The sequence below is a fragment of the Pan troglodytes genome, chromosome 6 (genome assembly GCF_028858775.2).
Source record: "Pan troglodytes isolate AG18354 chromosome 6, NHGRI_mPanTro3-v2.0_pri, whole genome shotgun sequence".
NCBI classification, from domain to species: Eukaryota; Metazoa; Chordata; class Mammalia; order Primates; family Hominidae; genus Pan; species Pan troglodytes.
In genome coordinates this window covers 94,345,280-94,357,768 of record NC_072404.2, presented here as the reverse complement: position 1 = coordinate 94,357,768, position 12,489 = coordinate 94,345,280, and the positions used below count along the sequence as shown (strand labels likewise).

At 34.9% G+C, this 12,489-nt stretch overlaps 1 protein-coding gene across 3 annotated transcripts in view; it reads left to right on the top strand.

Annotated features, from left to right (window-relative positions):
* Positions 1-9,128, top strand: part of SEMA3D (semaphorin 3D) — a 190,985-nt gene extending 181,857 nt beyond the window's left edge. For all 3 annotated transcript variants that reach the window (XM_016957662.4, XM_016957660.4, XM_063815433.1), the window contains one exon: positions 4,800-9,128. In XM_016957662.4, coding sequence (XP_016813151.1) covers positions 4,800-5,225 — 426 coding nt within the window. In that variant the 3' untranslated portion in view covers positions 5,226-9,128. The remainder of the gene's footprint in view (positions 1-4,799) is intronic.
* The last annotated feature ends 3,361 nt before the right edge of the window (positions 9,129-12,489 follow it).

The following is a 12,489-nucleotide window of genomic DNA, read 5'->3' as shown; positions in this document are numbered from 1 at the left end:
CACAGAGGCTGTCACCAGGTTATTCTCTGCCAGGAGGAGAACATTTCCTTACTGAGCTGTTTCACAGTTGGGTGCTGTACGGGAGGTCATGAGTCAGTTATCTGCTGACTTTCTTATAAAACTGTTCTTAAAATTGATGATGTTTATGCTATAACTAGCAAGTCAATTGGCAGTCCCCAGGCTTCTGTTGAACTTTTGGGATCTGAATAAGTAAACAAGGCCATACTATATTTTCTCTGTGCATTTTAATAACATTTTTAAATATCTTCAAATACTTGCATTATTCCACTTGTAAGCCTTATTTTATTTTTGTTCTTTTTATTCTAAAAGCAATATAAATGATTTTTAAATTACAGTAACACATAAAAGAACTATGAGGCCACTAAGTGTAGATAAGCATAAATAATATTTTGATGTCTATTCCAGCTTTTTTTTCACTCACCATTGCACTGTGAGCATTTGCCATTATCATTTAATGTCACTTCCATGTTTTTTCTGTCTCCCACGCATCCTACCCTGATGCCGTAGTTATCCATAGGTATTCCAGGTGTTCTCTCACTAGATCATGTTCCTGCTTAAAATAATAATAATGAACTTTGTTATATCTGAGTCTTTCTCTGCTTTCTAACTATTTTCTTAGGAAAAAAATCTTAGAAGTAAAATAAATAAGTTAAAGACATTTGTTATCTTTATGGATTTTGATAAACAACAGCATATTGCTAATTTCACATAAAAATCACTGTATTAGTGTCTGTTATGAATCCCTGAGGCAAAATTATGGTTCACAATTTGAGAAAATCCTTATCAGTTTAATATGAAAAAATGTATTGCATTAATATCTACTTCTTTGAATATTAGTGAATGTGAACTTACCTTCTTATGTGTCTTGGTTGTTGGTTTCAGTTGTATTTGGTGAATTGTCTTGTCTGTCATTGCTTACTTTATATTGGCATATTTATTTAATAATAATTGTAATAAGTCATTTATATATTACAGATATTAATAATTTAATGTTATACATATTATACATTTATTTTATTTTACATTTCTTTTGTTTCTGGTAATTTCTGACTTTCCAACACATTTTATGTTTTACATAGGCAAATCTGTTGATTTATGGTTCTGTGATATGCTTAAAGACTGCTATGCTGTTATGCTTAAAGACTCCTTCCCCAATGAGACAGCAATTATATATTTTTCTAGTTATTTTATGATTTTTTTACATTTTGCATATTGTATTTATATGTACCCAAAGATAGTAAATTAATCTAGTAGTTATTTAGGTATGTGTATATTTGATTTTTTTCTTTTTAATAACGAGCTCATTGCTCCAGCATCCCCTTTAGTAAGTTTTCCTTTTTCTAATGTTTACTTAAAAATATTAATTGTCAGTTTTGTGGTATATTAATAGATGGATGATATACAGTGTCATGTAAGTAAACTCTGATAAATTTAAAAACATGTATACAAATGATTCCATTCCAGTTCATTTTCCTTTCTTCCAAATTAAATAAGAAAACTTTTCAGTCTATTTCTTAAATACAGAAAAATTTTTGCAACAGTTTTGCAGACATTTGTTTTCTCACACAAGGAGCTTTCTTTATTTTTTAATCCTAATTTCCCTCTAGGAATATTTTGTGTTTGTTAGAGAAAGGGGATATTTTTGAAGCCCTGATCTCTTCCAAGGCACGTGCAGTGGTTTTACTATGAAAGAACTGACAGGTGAATTATCTGTAAAAGAACTACTATTAGGCTGCTATTATAAGAGATAAAGTCCCTGACCTTTACCTGCTGCTTAATACTTAAATGTCCTTTGTCCCTTCCATGTTACTCTTCTCATGTTAGATGAATTGCCCTTCACTGAAGATCTACATTTAATAATGCCAGCTATATTATCCTTGTTCACATTAGGCAAATGGATAGTCGACCCCAGCTCAAACGTGGTTTTAATTTGTAAAGTTGAGCAGTTTTTACTTATCACTTCTAGAGTGGAGAAAATTCCAAGAGTTTAAATCAATGGCCAGAGATTACATTATCTCTTTGTTGAGGAGCTGAATTTTCTAAATTGACTGTGCTGACATTTCACTGTTGAGATACAGTCTGCATAATGCATCCTATTTCAGCAAAGAATGAAAGCATTACAGAGAAAGAGACTGTAAAGTAGGCAAATGTTAATCAACTACTTAGTTTCTGGGTCACAGATTTTTATCTCTAAATTGCAAAAATTCTCTGTAAATATATCTGTTCAAAATGTCTTTTATTAGAGCTGCCAGTTTACTGAAAGCATATTATTGAAATTTTAGCAAGAAAAATAATAGTTAAATGATCTAACAGACATTAGTTAGACCTAGAAAGCTGAAAATTTATTAAATCAAGTATGATATCTGTAGGTCAAAAACCAAAGAACAAATCCAGCACTCCACGGAAGAAAAGAAAGTTGAAAGATCATGACCGTGTAATGGAATGCCAGGTGTTTATGGAATCCTGAGTCCTGTGGGGACAGAACTAGAGGAGAAAGGATGGAAGGGAACCAGACCTCAAAGTACAACAACATAAACAGGATACAAAAAGATAATAGCAAAAATAATGATGAAGTGTTACACAATATGGGTGAGATCAAGTCATAATTTCTTCCTGTCAGAAGATTAAAGAGAACAATAAAAAGTCCTAGTCAGAGCTGTGACAATCTCTAAAGGCCACATTAAATGTAATTTAAACATAAGCAAGAGTACCAGTTATGTAAAGGAAATCTAGAGATGAACTAGAAGTGGAGATATCCACTTTGATTGTCATGCTAATAACCTCAGGCCATTTTCTATTAAGAGAATTACAGTAATAAAGGCTTCAAAATATTACCTCTCAAGCAGCATGGCAGTAGGATGTAATGTTGCTAATAATACTTCACATTTTAACCTTCAAAGAGCTTTGCTTTTAATCCCCCAAACACACCATATGCTGTGCCACCAACTTGATAGATGGGAGACCAATGGGGGAAGAAAAGTGAGTCATCATAGGAAACAGAGTAGAGACCAGAAGGTTAGGTTATGAAGCTAGCATTTTGAGACCTAAAGTGTATTAAATTTTAAAAAATTACAATGAAATTATCTAAGGGAAAAAAACAATTATACGTAGTGTATTAAATTTGAGATTGTCATTTATGTTTAAGATTGGCCATTTAGAACTCTCCCAATTCAAATTCACATTTATTTTAGGCATGAGACTTCTATGGTTTCTGAGAATGTAAATTAATTCAAAGTTAGTTTGTATTACAATAGCATTTCTAAATGTCTGGGCTTTAAGAATAAATCCATAAGAAAAAGAATACCACATCCAGCTTACCAAATAGGCAACATAAGAGAAACAAACAAACAAAACTCTGATGGTGTGGATTCAGTGCAGAGCAAAGGCAGGCCTGGAGACCATTCAGCCTCATTAACCAGGGATCTGAGCTGTGACCTGCCTTTGGCCTCAAATGGTTCCCTGCCAGCTGCACTTCTCTGGCACAGAGGGTGGCTTGCCATATACTTGTTAGTTAACTGGGCTGGTAGCCAGAGATGTTTCTTTTCCTTTTCTCATATTTCCAGAATTGGGGAGATTTTTTCCTACATATTTTTCACATAAAGATGCAGAGTACAATCCACCCACTGTGAATAAATTTAATTTAGCCATCTTTATGCCTCCTTGATTTCCATCATCTAAAAGTCTACAATACAGGGGCAGATGTGTAAACTGGGAAATCTTCCAGAACTTCTTTGTTGCTGTTGTTGTTGTTGTTGTTATTCCACTTAATGCTGAGCCACTCAACAATACTCCACATTAAGCAGGGCTCTTTTGTGGGTAAACATGCCTCTAGTTTTACTGAAGATAGATAGGTTCATTATTCACACCATATCATGGGCCAGTCAAGCTTAATGTTAGAATTGTCTTTTAGTAATAATGCTTCAAAGGCTGGAGAGCATCACATTTCAGTAGAAGTTCTTTGTGTTCATTGTGCTTTCTCACACTTGAAATCACATTACCATGTCATAGCATACAAAGGCATGGCAAATATTTCCACAAATGACAGTATAAAGTATCACATATATATACAGTATGAAAATTCAATCCACAGCAAAGAGAGAAATTCAGCTTTCAATGTTGCTAATCTTCTGACTAGGGTCCTACTCAATTACAGCTCTAACATCCAAAAGACTATACCCATACCTTTGGGTTTGACTTTAAAGACGTCATCATTTATGGCTTTCATATGCTACTCACATAACGTATTTGGTGATATCTGGAAAGCAGTAAATTCCACTTGGAATTATTGTTCTATTCTACATTATAGGTAGTAGCATGTACTGAAGCTCATTTTCTATACAATGTGTTCTATACAATTGTAAATGTTGCATTCTTGCTCCACATTTCAGGTGCTAATTTATGATCTTGATATAGTGATTTGTATATGAAATCTCTGTAAAGAAGGTCACTTGATGGTTTCCAGTTTTTCATTACTTTTCACAGTTTTTCATTCCTATCTGCATATTGAGAGAAAAAAAATAACTGCATTCCAAAGGTTCAGTTAGACTTACTAAGATTCAAATGTGAAAAATTAAGGATATAGTTTGGGGGCTATTACTTTAGTTGAATTTTTTTTACCCTTTTTAACTATGGCTGACAATATTATGCTTGATGACAGAGACAGAGAGACAATGAATATGTCTCTCATGTTCATCTAAGTAAAACTATGTAGCCTGTTTTCATTTGCTCTTAGCTCTCTCTGTGTTTAATTTATTACTTACATTTTTCCAATTCTGCAGTTGAAGCCCGATGAAAGAATCATCAAAACGGAATATGGGCTACTGATTCGAAGTTTGCAGAAGAAGGATTCTGGGATGTATTACTGCAAAGCACAGGAGCACACTTTCATCCACACCATAGTGAAGCTGACTTTGAACGTCATTGAGAATGAACAGATGGAAAATACCCAGAGGGCAGAGCATGAGGAGGGGCAGGTCAAGGATCTATTGGCTGAGTCACGGTTGAGATACAAAGACTACATCCAAATCCTTAGCAGCCCAAACTTCAGCCTCGACCAGTACTGCGAACAGATGTGGCACAGGGAGAAGCGGAGACAGAGAAACAAGGGGGGCCCAAAGTGGAAGCACATGCAGGAAATGAAGAAGAAACGAAATCGAAGACATCACAGAGACCTGGATGAGCTCCCTAGAGCTGTGGCCACGTAGTTTTCTACTTAATTTAAAGAAAAGAATTCCTTACCTATAAAAACATTGCCTTCTGTTTTGTATATCCCTTATAATAATTCATAAATGCTTCCCATGGAATTTTGCTAAGGCACAGGACAATAATCTGAATAAGACAATATGTGATGAATATAAGAAAGGGCAAAAAAATTCGTTTGAACCGGTTTTCCAAGAACAAATCTTGCACCAGCAAAGTATAAGAATTATCCTAAAAATAGGGGGTTTACAGTTGTAAATGTTTTATGTTTTGAGTTTTGGAATTTATTGTCATGTAAATAGTTGAGCTAAGCAAGCCCCGAATTTGATAGTGTATAAGGTGCTTTATTCCCTCAAATGTCCTTTAAGCATGGAATTTACCATGCAGTTGTGCTATGTTCTTATGAACAGATATATCATTCCTATTGAGAACCAGCTACCTTGTGGTAGGGAATAAGAGGTCAGACACAAATTAAGACAACTCCCATTATCAACAGGAACTTTCCCAGTGAGCCATTCACTCCTGGAAAATGGTATAGGAATTTGGAGAGGTGCATTATTTCTTTCTGGCCACAGGGGTTAAATTTAGTGTACTACAACATTGATTTACTGAAGGGCATTAATGTTTCCCCCAGGATTTCTATTGACTAGTCAGGAGTAACAGGTTCACAGAGAGAAGCTGGTGCTTAGTTATGTGTTTTTTAGAGTATATGCTAAGCTCTACAGGGACAGAATGCTTAATAAATGTTTTAATAAGATATGGGAAAATATTTTAATAAAACAAGGAAAACATAATGATGTATAATGCATCCTGATGGGAAGGCATGCAGATGGGATTTGTTAGAAGACAGAAGGAAAGACAGCCATAAATTCTGGCTTTGGGGAAAACTCATATCCCCATGAAAAGGAAGAACAATCACAAATAAAGTGAGAGTAATGTAATGGAGCTCTTTTCACTAGAGTATAAGTAGCTGCCAATTTGTAATTCATCTGTTAAAAAAAATCTAGATTATAACAAACTGCTAGCAAAATCTGAGGAAAAATAAATTCTTCTGAAGAATCATAGGAAGAGTAGACATATTTTATTTATAACCAATGATATTTCAGTATATATTTTCTCTCTTTTAAAAAATATTTATCATACTCTGTATATTATTTCTTTTTACTGCCTTTATTCTCTCCTGTATATTGGATTTTGTGATTATATTTGAGTGAATAGGAGAAAACAATATATAACACACAGAGAATTAAGAAAATGACATTTCTGGGGAGTGGGGATATATATTTGTTGAATAGCAGAACAAGTGTAAAATTTTAACAACGGAAAGGGTTAAATTAACTCTTTGACATCTTCACTCAACCTTTTCTCATTGCTGAGTTAATCTGTTGTAATTGTAGTATTGTTTCTGTAATTTAACAATAAATAAGCCTGCTACATGTAAAAAGAACCAAACTCACAATATTAACATAAACATCTTTCATATTTTGTTAGTACTTTCAAATGTTTTCAATTTGACTTTCCCTCTGAATATGTATGGTGTGTTTCCTGTCTGTTTAAGCAGAACTCACCTTTCCTTCTTGTAACACAGAACCCTTAGCCTTCTTCTGTTTTGCCTTTTCACGCCCTTTATAGTGTGAAATGAAAAATTAGTCACTTCCTCACATGGAAGGCAGCTTTTCAGAAAATGAAATAACAGACATTGCTCGTTTCTCATGCATTCTACATATCTTGAAAGAAAAGTCTGTGAGAAAACCCTGTGATTAGAGGGCAACTTAATGCAAGATCTGTGGCTCTATGTTGAGAGCATTCTCTCTCTGTTATATTTATTTTATTTGCATTGCTTACCTATCTCAAAGTAGTCAAACTGATATATGAGATTGAGTACTCCCTTTTGATATTATATTGATGAATATTTGTAGGTGTTTCACTATAAGGAACAGCTAAGGAATAATTTTAATAAAAGTGAACCAGAACAAATCACTCATTTAAAAAGTAATTCAGAAGAACAGTGTGGCATGATCAGACTTCTAACTGAATAGCAGAACAACAGTGTTTGTAATTATAGATTTACTTGGACAAAATATTCCAGGAACTCATAGCGAGCTCAAAGCAATTAAGTGGGAACATTTTTAATTTAAAAAAAATTTCCAAATATTTGTGGGTCCGACAGTAATGATCAAAATATGAATGACTTTGGAAAATTTACATGAAGCTCAAGCATTAGGATTGACTTATAAAAATAAATTTTATTTCTATCCAAATTTGAATGTCCAAACCATTTTTTAGTTACTTCTTTCTAATCCTAGTTATTCAGACAAAATTTGGAAACTTATTTTATGACCACATCTAATATTCTGGCTGCTTTGGATACAATACTCTTAATTTATGATAATTAGTTAAAATATATTAAAAATATTATTAGTAAGATAAAATTTCACACAATAAAAAACAACATAGAGTACAAATATTTATGTGTATTTTTAAAGATAAAGAACATCTAAAATGTGTTTTTTTCTTAGCTTTTTAGTTGTCTAGAACATTTAGAGAAAGAGTATGAATATATTAAATCCACAAACACACTATATACTTCCTCACCACTGACTGTTTTATCAAATTTGCCTTAAAATAATGAAAAAGAAAAGTATAGTTAATGGTTTCAAATATGCTAAGAAATTGACTCTGCGGAGGGGACCTTAAAATGCCTGTTTACTCATGTTTTCGTATTTTTCTTGTCTCTAATACTTTTGTCTTTGTCTGCCTTGTGTGTTCTTTTCTGAATTTCATTTCAGCAATTTATGCTGCTAAATTGAATCCTGCATGTCTGCATTCATTTACATTCAACTTATTGTAAATTTTAAGATTTTATTTAGAAATGAATTGTCTAATTAATTTATGTAGAGTCCTTTTTTCCAAAGAGCTCAAAACACTACATCCACATTATTGACTTTTGGAAACCAACCAAATTACTTAAGAAATGGAAAAGTAGTCACAGAGAAATTTAGTAATTTGCAAAAGCCACAACAGTAGTGGAAGAATTAAAATTCATAAAGTCTCATCATTCTGTTGGCTAAAATAATGCTGTTTACAATATTGCTGGCTACAAAATGGTCTTACTCTTGAATTTTGCTTTTGGTTCATGTTTTGGTTCTTCATATTCTAGTATGTTTTGTTCCTGCTGAATTTTACAGACTCAGCTAAACAATAAGTTATTAGTAGTCACTTGTTTTCATTATCATAATTAAATTTCCAAGAACAACTTGATATCATTCAGCTGTCCAAAAAATAATAAACAAGAGCATTCATTAAATACTGATTTTCTTAAACTTAAATGTTATACTTCATATTTATTTATATAATACAAATGGAAATCAAAACTGAAATAGCCTCCCTTTAGAATGTCACATTTTTCTTAGAAAACATGTTGGAATTGGTTAACCTTATTGGGAATGGATAATTTAGAAACAAACCAAAAAAAAAAAAAGATATTTGAAGTGTTTTTATAGGAGATGTATTTTTATCATAGTAAATGATCACAATTTTAAATAATTCATCTTACAAGTCAGGTAAAATAAAATCGATTCCCAGATTCCATACATTAGGAGTGCAAAGACAGGATCATACACATGACTTATACCTCTCATTTAAATATTTTGTAGTATAAAGTATTTATGGAAAGTGTTTGAGATAGACGATTTTTGGGAAAGGGCAAAATCTGTCAGATGCCATAGTTAATCATGTAATTTAATTCTGGTATTGCCAGTGGTTAGCAATCAATTTTGAATTTATAATTCTGCTATTTTAAAAGAAATGTAGTCTTGTAGTATGAAATAATTAAAAATTGTTAAATGTATATTTTGGTTGTATTATAATAAAATGCAAACATTACTGTTCTATGATTATAAAAACTACTGGTTTGTGTGCAAATTTTGTTTTCAAACCCCAAATACAGTAAATTTTATATATAAAATAGGTCTAAAGAAAATATAAGATGCAATATTTTCTGAAATGTTCAGTAGATGTATTTCATACTGTAAGTATGCAGTAATTTCATTTATGAAAGAAAAGAATGTGTCCCACCCAATTTGATACCATTACATTGCTAAGCTTTATTGTGATTTAATTTAGGTTTTAGTGGATTGAGATAAATGTTATTACCACAAATAACTACTTCTTTTAAAGTTCTCAATTGCCATCTGATTATTTAAAAATACTCATCTACATGTTTAGCTGTATTGGAGTATAATTTATTAAAGAGTAAGGTGTGGATTTTGTCTTTAATTTTGCTCATAAAAACATTTTTAAAATTTATTTTACAGACACATATTTCTTGCCAATTTGGTATACACGTGAAGAATATTTTATATGTGCAAATAAATAATATAATGTCCCACAAATGTGGTACTCAAATAATAAAGAGAGAAACTGTGTTGAGAACTGTCACTGACAAGCTTGTAACATAAGTTTACAGTAATAGTCTTTAAAAGAACAAATAATTTTCACACAAAACACCTAAAAATTATTACTTCTTTTGGGCTACTAAAAAAATACAGTAAACTGGGTGGCTCATAAACCACAGAAATGTATTTCTCACAGTTCTGAAGCCAGAGAAGTTCACGATCAAGGTACTGGCAGATTCTGCGTCTAGTTATGGCCACTTTCTGATTCATAGACAATGCCTTCTTGTGTGTCCTCACATAGTGGAAGGGGTGAATGAGCTCTCTTTGGCCTGTTCTACACAGGCAATGATCCCACTCATCAGGGTTCCACTCTCATAACCTGATCAACTTCCAAAAGGCCCCATTTTCCGACACCATCATCTTGGGAGTTAGGATTTCAATGCTTAAATTGAGGAAAGAGGGAACACAAAAATTCAGACCATAGCAGAGTTCTTAGGTACTAGATCATGTCCAAGCTTTTACTATAGATGAAATACAAGATTAATAATTGAGAAAATTTCAGGTATATTTATTTGAGTACATAAAGACACTTAAGTAATTCTCAAGACAGAAGAAACAAGAATGTAACAGTTTAGTTGAGAATGGAAAGCATGTAAGACCACACAACTTGCTGTCTTTACTAACATGGCTTTACTAGTCAAAAGAACTCCTGTCCAAAGAAGATGAAGTTGAAAATACATTTATTGTTTGTTTCAGAAGCTCATATACTTTTACATTACATATATGTTGGCATAAACACTCACCTTGGAAAGTGATTTAGCAATATCCAATGAAGTTGGATTTTAGTGGATTGAGATGAACGTTATTACCACAAGTTACTACTTCTTTTAAAGTTTCTGGCCGGGTGTGGCAGCTGATGCCTGTAATCGCAGGACTTTGGAAGGCCGAGGCGGGCGGATAATGAAGTCAGGAGATTGAGACCATCCTGGCTAACACAGTGAAACCCCATCTCTACTAAAAATACAAAAAATTAGCCTTGCATGGTGGCGGGCGCCTGTAGTCCCAGCTACTCGGGAGGCTAAGGCAGGAGAATGGCGTGAACCCGGGAGGCGGAGCTTGCAGTGAGCCGAGATCATGCCACTGCACTCCAGCCTGGGCGACACAGCAAGACTCCATCTCAAAAAAAAAAAAAAAAAAAGTTTCCAATTGCCATCTGATTATTTAAAAATACTCATCTATATGTTTAGCTGTATTAGAGTATAATTATCTCAAGAACAAGCTCTTCACAATTAGTATATAACCTTGAGAAACTTCTCCACATGTGTAATAGTAGACATCTTTGAAACTCTATTACAGGATAATTATAACAGAAAAGCAAAACAATCTATATGTTCAAGACAAGGAGAATGAATAACTTGAAATATACTTACTAAATAGATACAGAAGTTTAAATTAAAAAAAAAAAAAGTTGGGGGTGGAGCCAAGATGGCCAAATAGGAACAGCTCCAGTCTACAGCTCCCAGCGTGAGCGACGCAGAAGACTGGTGAATTCTGCATTTCCAACTGAGGTACCAGGTTCATCTCACTGGGGAGTGCCGGACAATGGGTGCAGGAGAGTGGGTGCAGCCCACCGTGCATGAGCCGAAGCAGGGCAAGGCATTGCCTAACCCAGGAAGCACGAGGGGTCAGGGAATTCCCTTTCCTAGTCAAAGAAAGGGGTGACAGACGGCACCTGGAAAGTCGGGTCACTCCCACCCTAATATTGCACTTTTCCAATGGGCTTAACAAACGGCACACCCGATTATGTCCCGCACCTGGCTCAGAGGGTCCTACGCCCATGGAGCCTCACTCATTGCTAGCACAGCAGTCTGAGATCAAACTGCAAGGTGGCAGCGAGGCTGGGGGAGGGGTGCCCACCATTGCTCAGGCTTGAGTAGGTAAACAAAGCAGCCAGGAAGCTCGAACTTGGTAGAGCCCACCACAGCTCAAGGAGGCCTGCCTGCCTCTGTAGGCTCCACCTCTGGGGGCAGGGCACAGACAAACAAAAGACAGCAATAACCTCTGCAGACTTAAATGTCCCTGTCTGACAGCTTTGAAGAGAGTAGTGGTTCTCCCAGCACGGAGCTTGAGATCTGAGAATGGGCAGACTGCCTCAAGTGGGTCCCTGACCCCCAAGTAGCCTAACTGGGAGGCACCCCCCAGTAGGGGCAGACTGACACCTCACACAGCCGGGTACTCCTCTGAGACAAAGCTTCCAGAGGAATGATCAGGCAGCAGCATTTGCGGTTCACCAATATCCGATGTTCTGCAGCCACCGCTGCTGATACCCAGGCAAACAGGGTCTGGAGTGGACCTCCTGTAAACTCCAACAGACCTGCAGCTGAGGGTCCTGACTGTTAGAAGGAAAACTAACAAACAGAAAGGATATCCACACGAAAAACCCATCTGTATGTCACCATCATCAAAGACCAAAGGTAGATAAAACCACAAAAATGGGGAAAAAACAGAGCAGAAAAACTGGAAACTCTAAAAATCAGAGTGCCTCTCCTCCTCCAAAGGAACGCAGCTCCTCACCAGCAAGGGAACAAAGCTGGATGGAGAATGACTTTGACGAGTTAAGAGAGGAAAGCTTCAGAAGATCAAACTACTCTGAGCTAAATGAGGAAGTTTGAACCAATGGCAAAGAAGTTAAAAACTTTGAAAAAAAATTAGACGAATGGATAACTAGAATAACGAATGCAGAGAAGTCCTTAAAGGACCTGATGGAGCTGAAAACCATGGCACAAGAACTACGTGAAGAATGCACAAGCCTCAGTAACCGATGCGATCAACTGGAAGAAAAGGTATCAGCGATGGAAGATGAAATTAATGA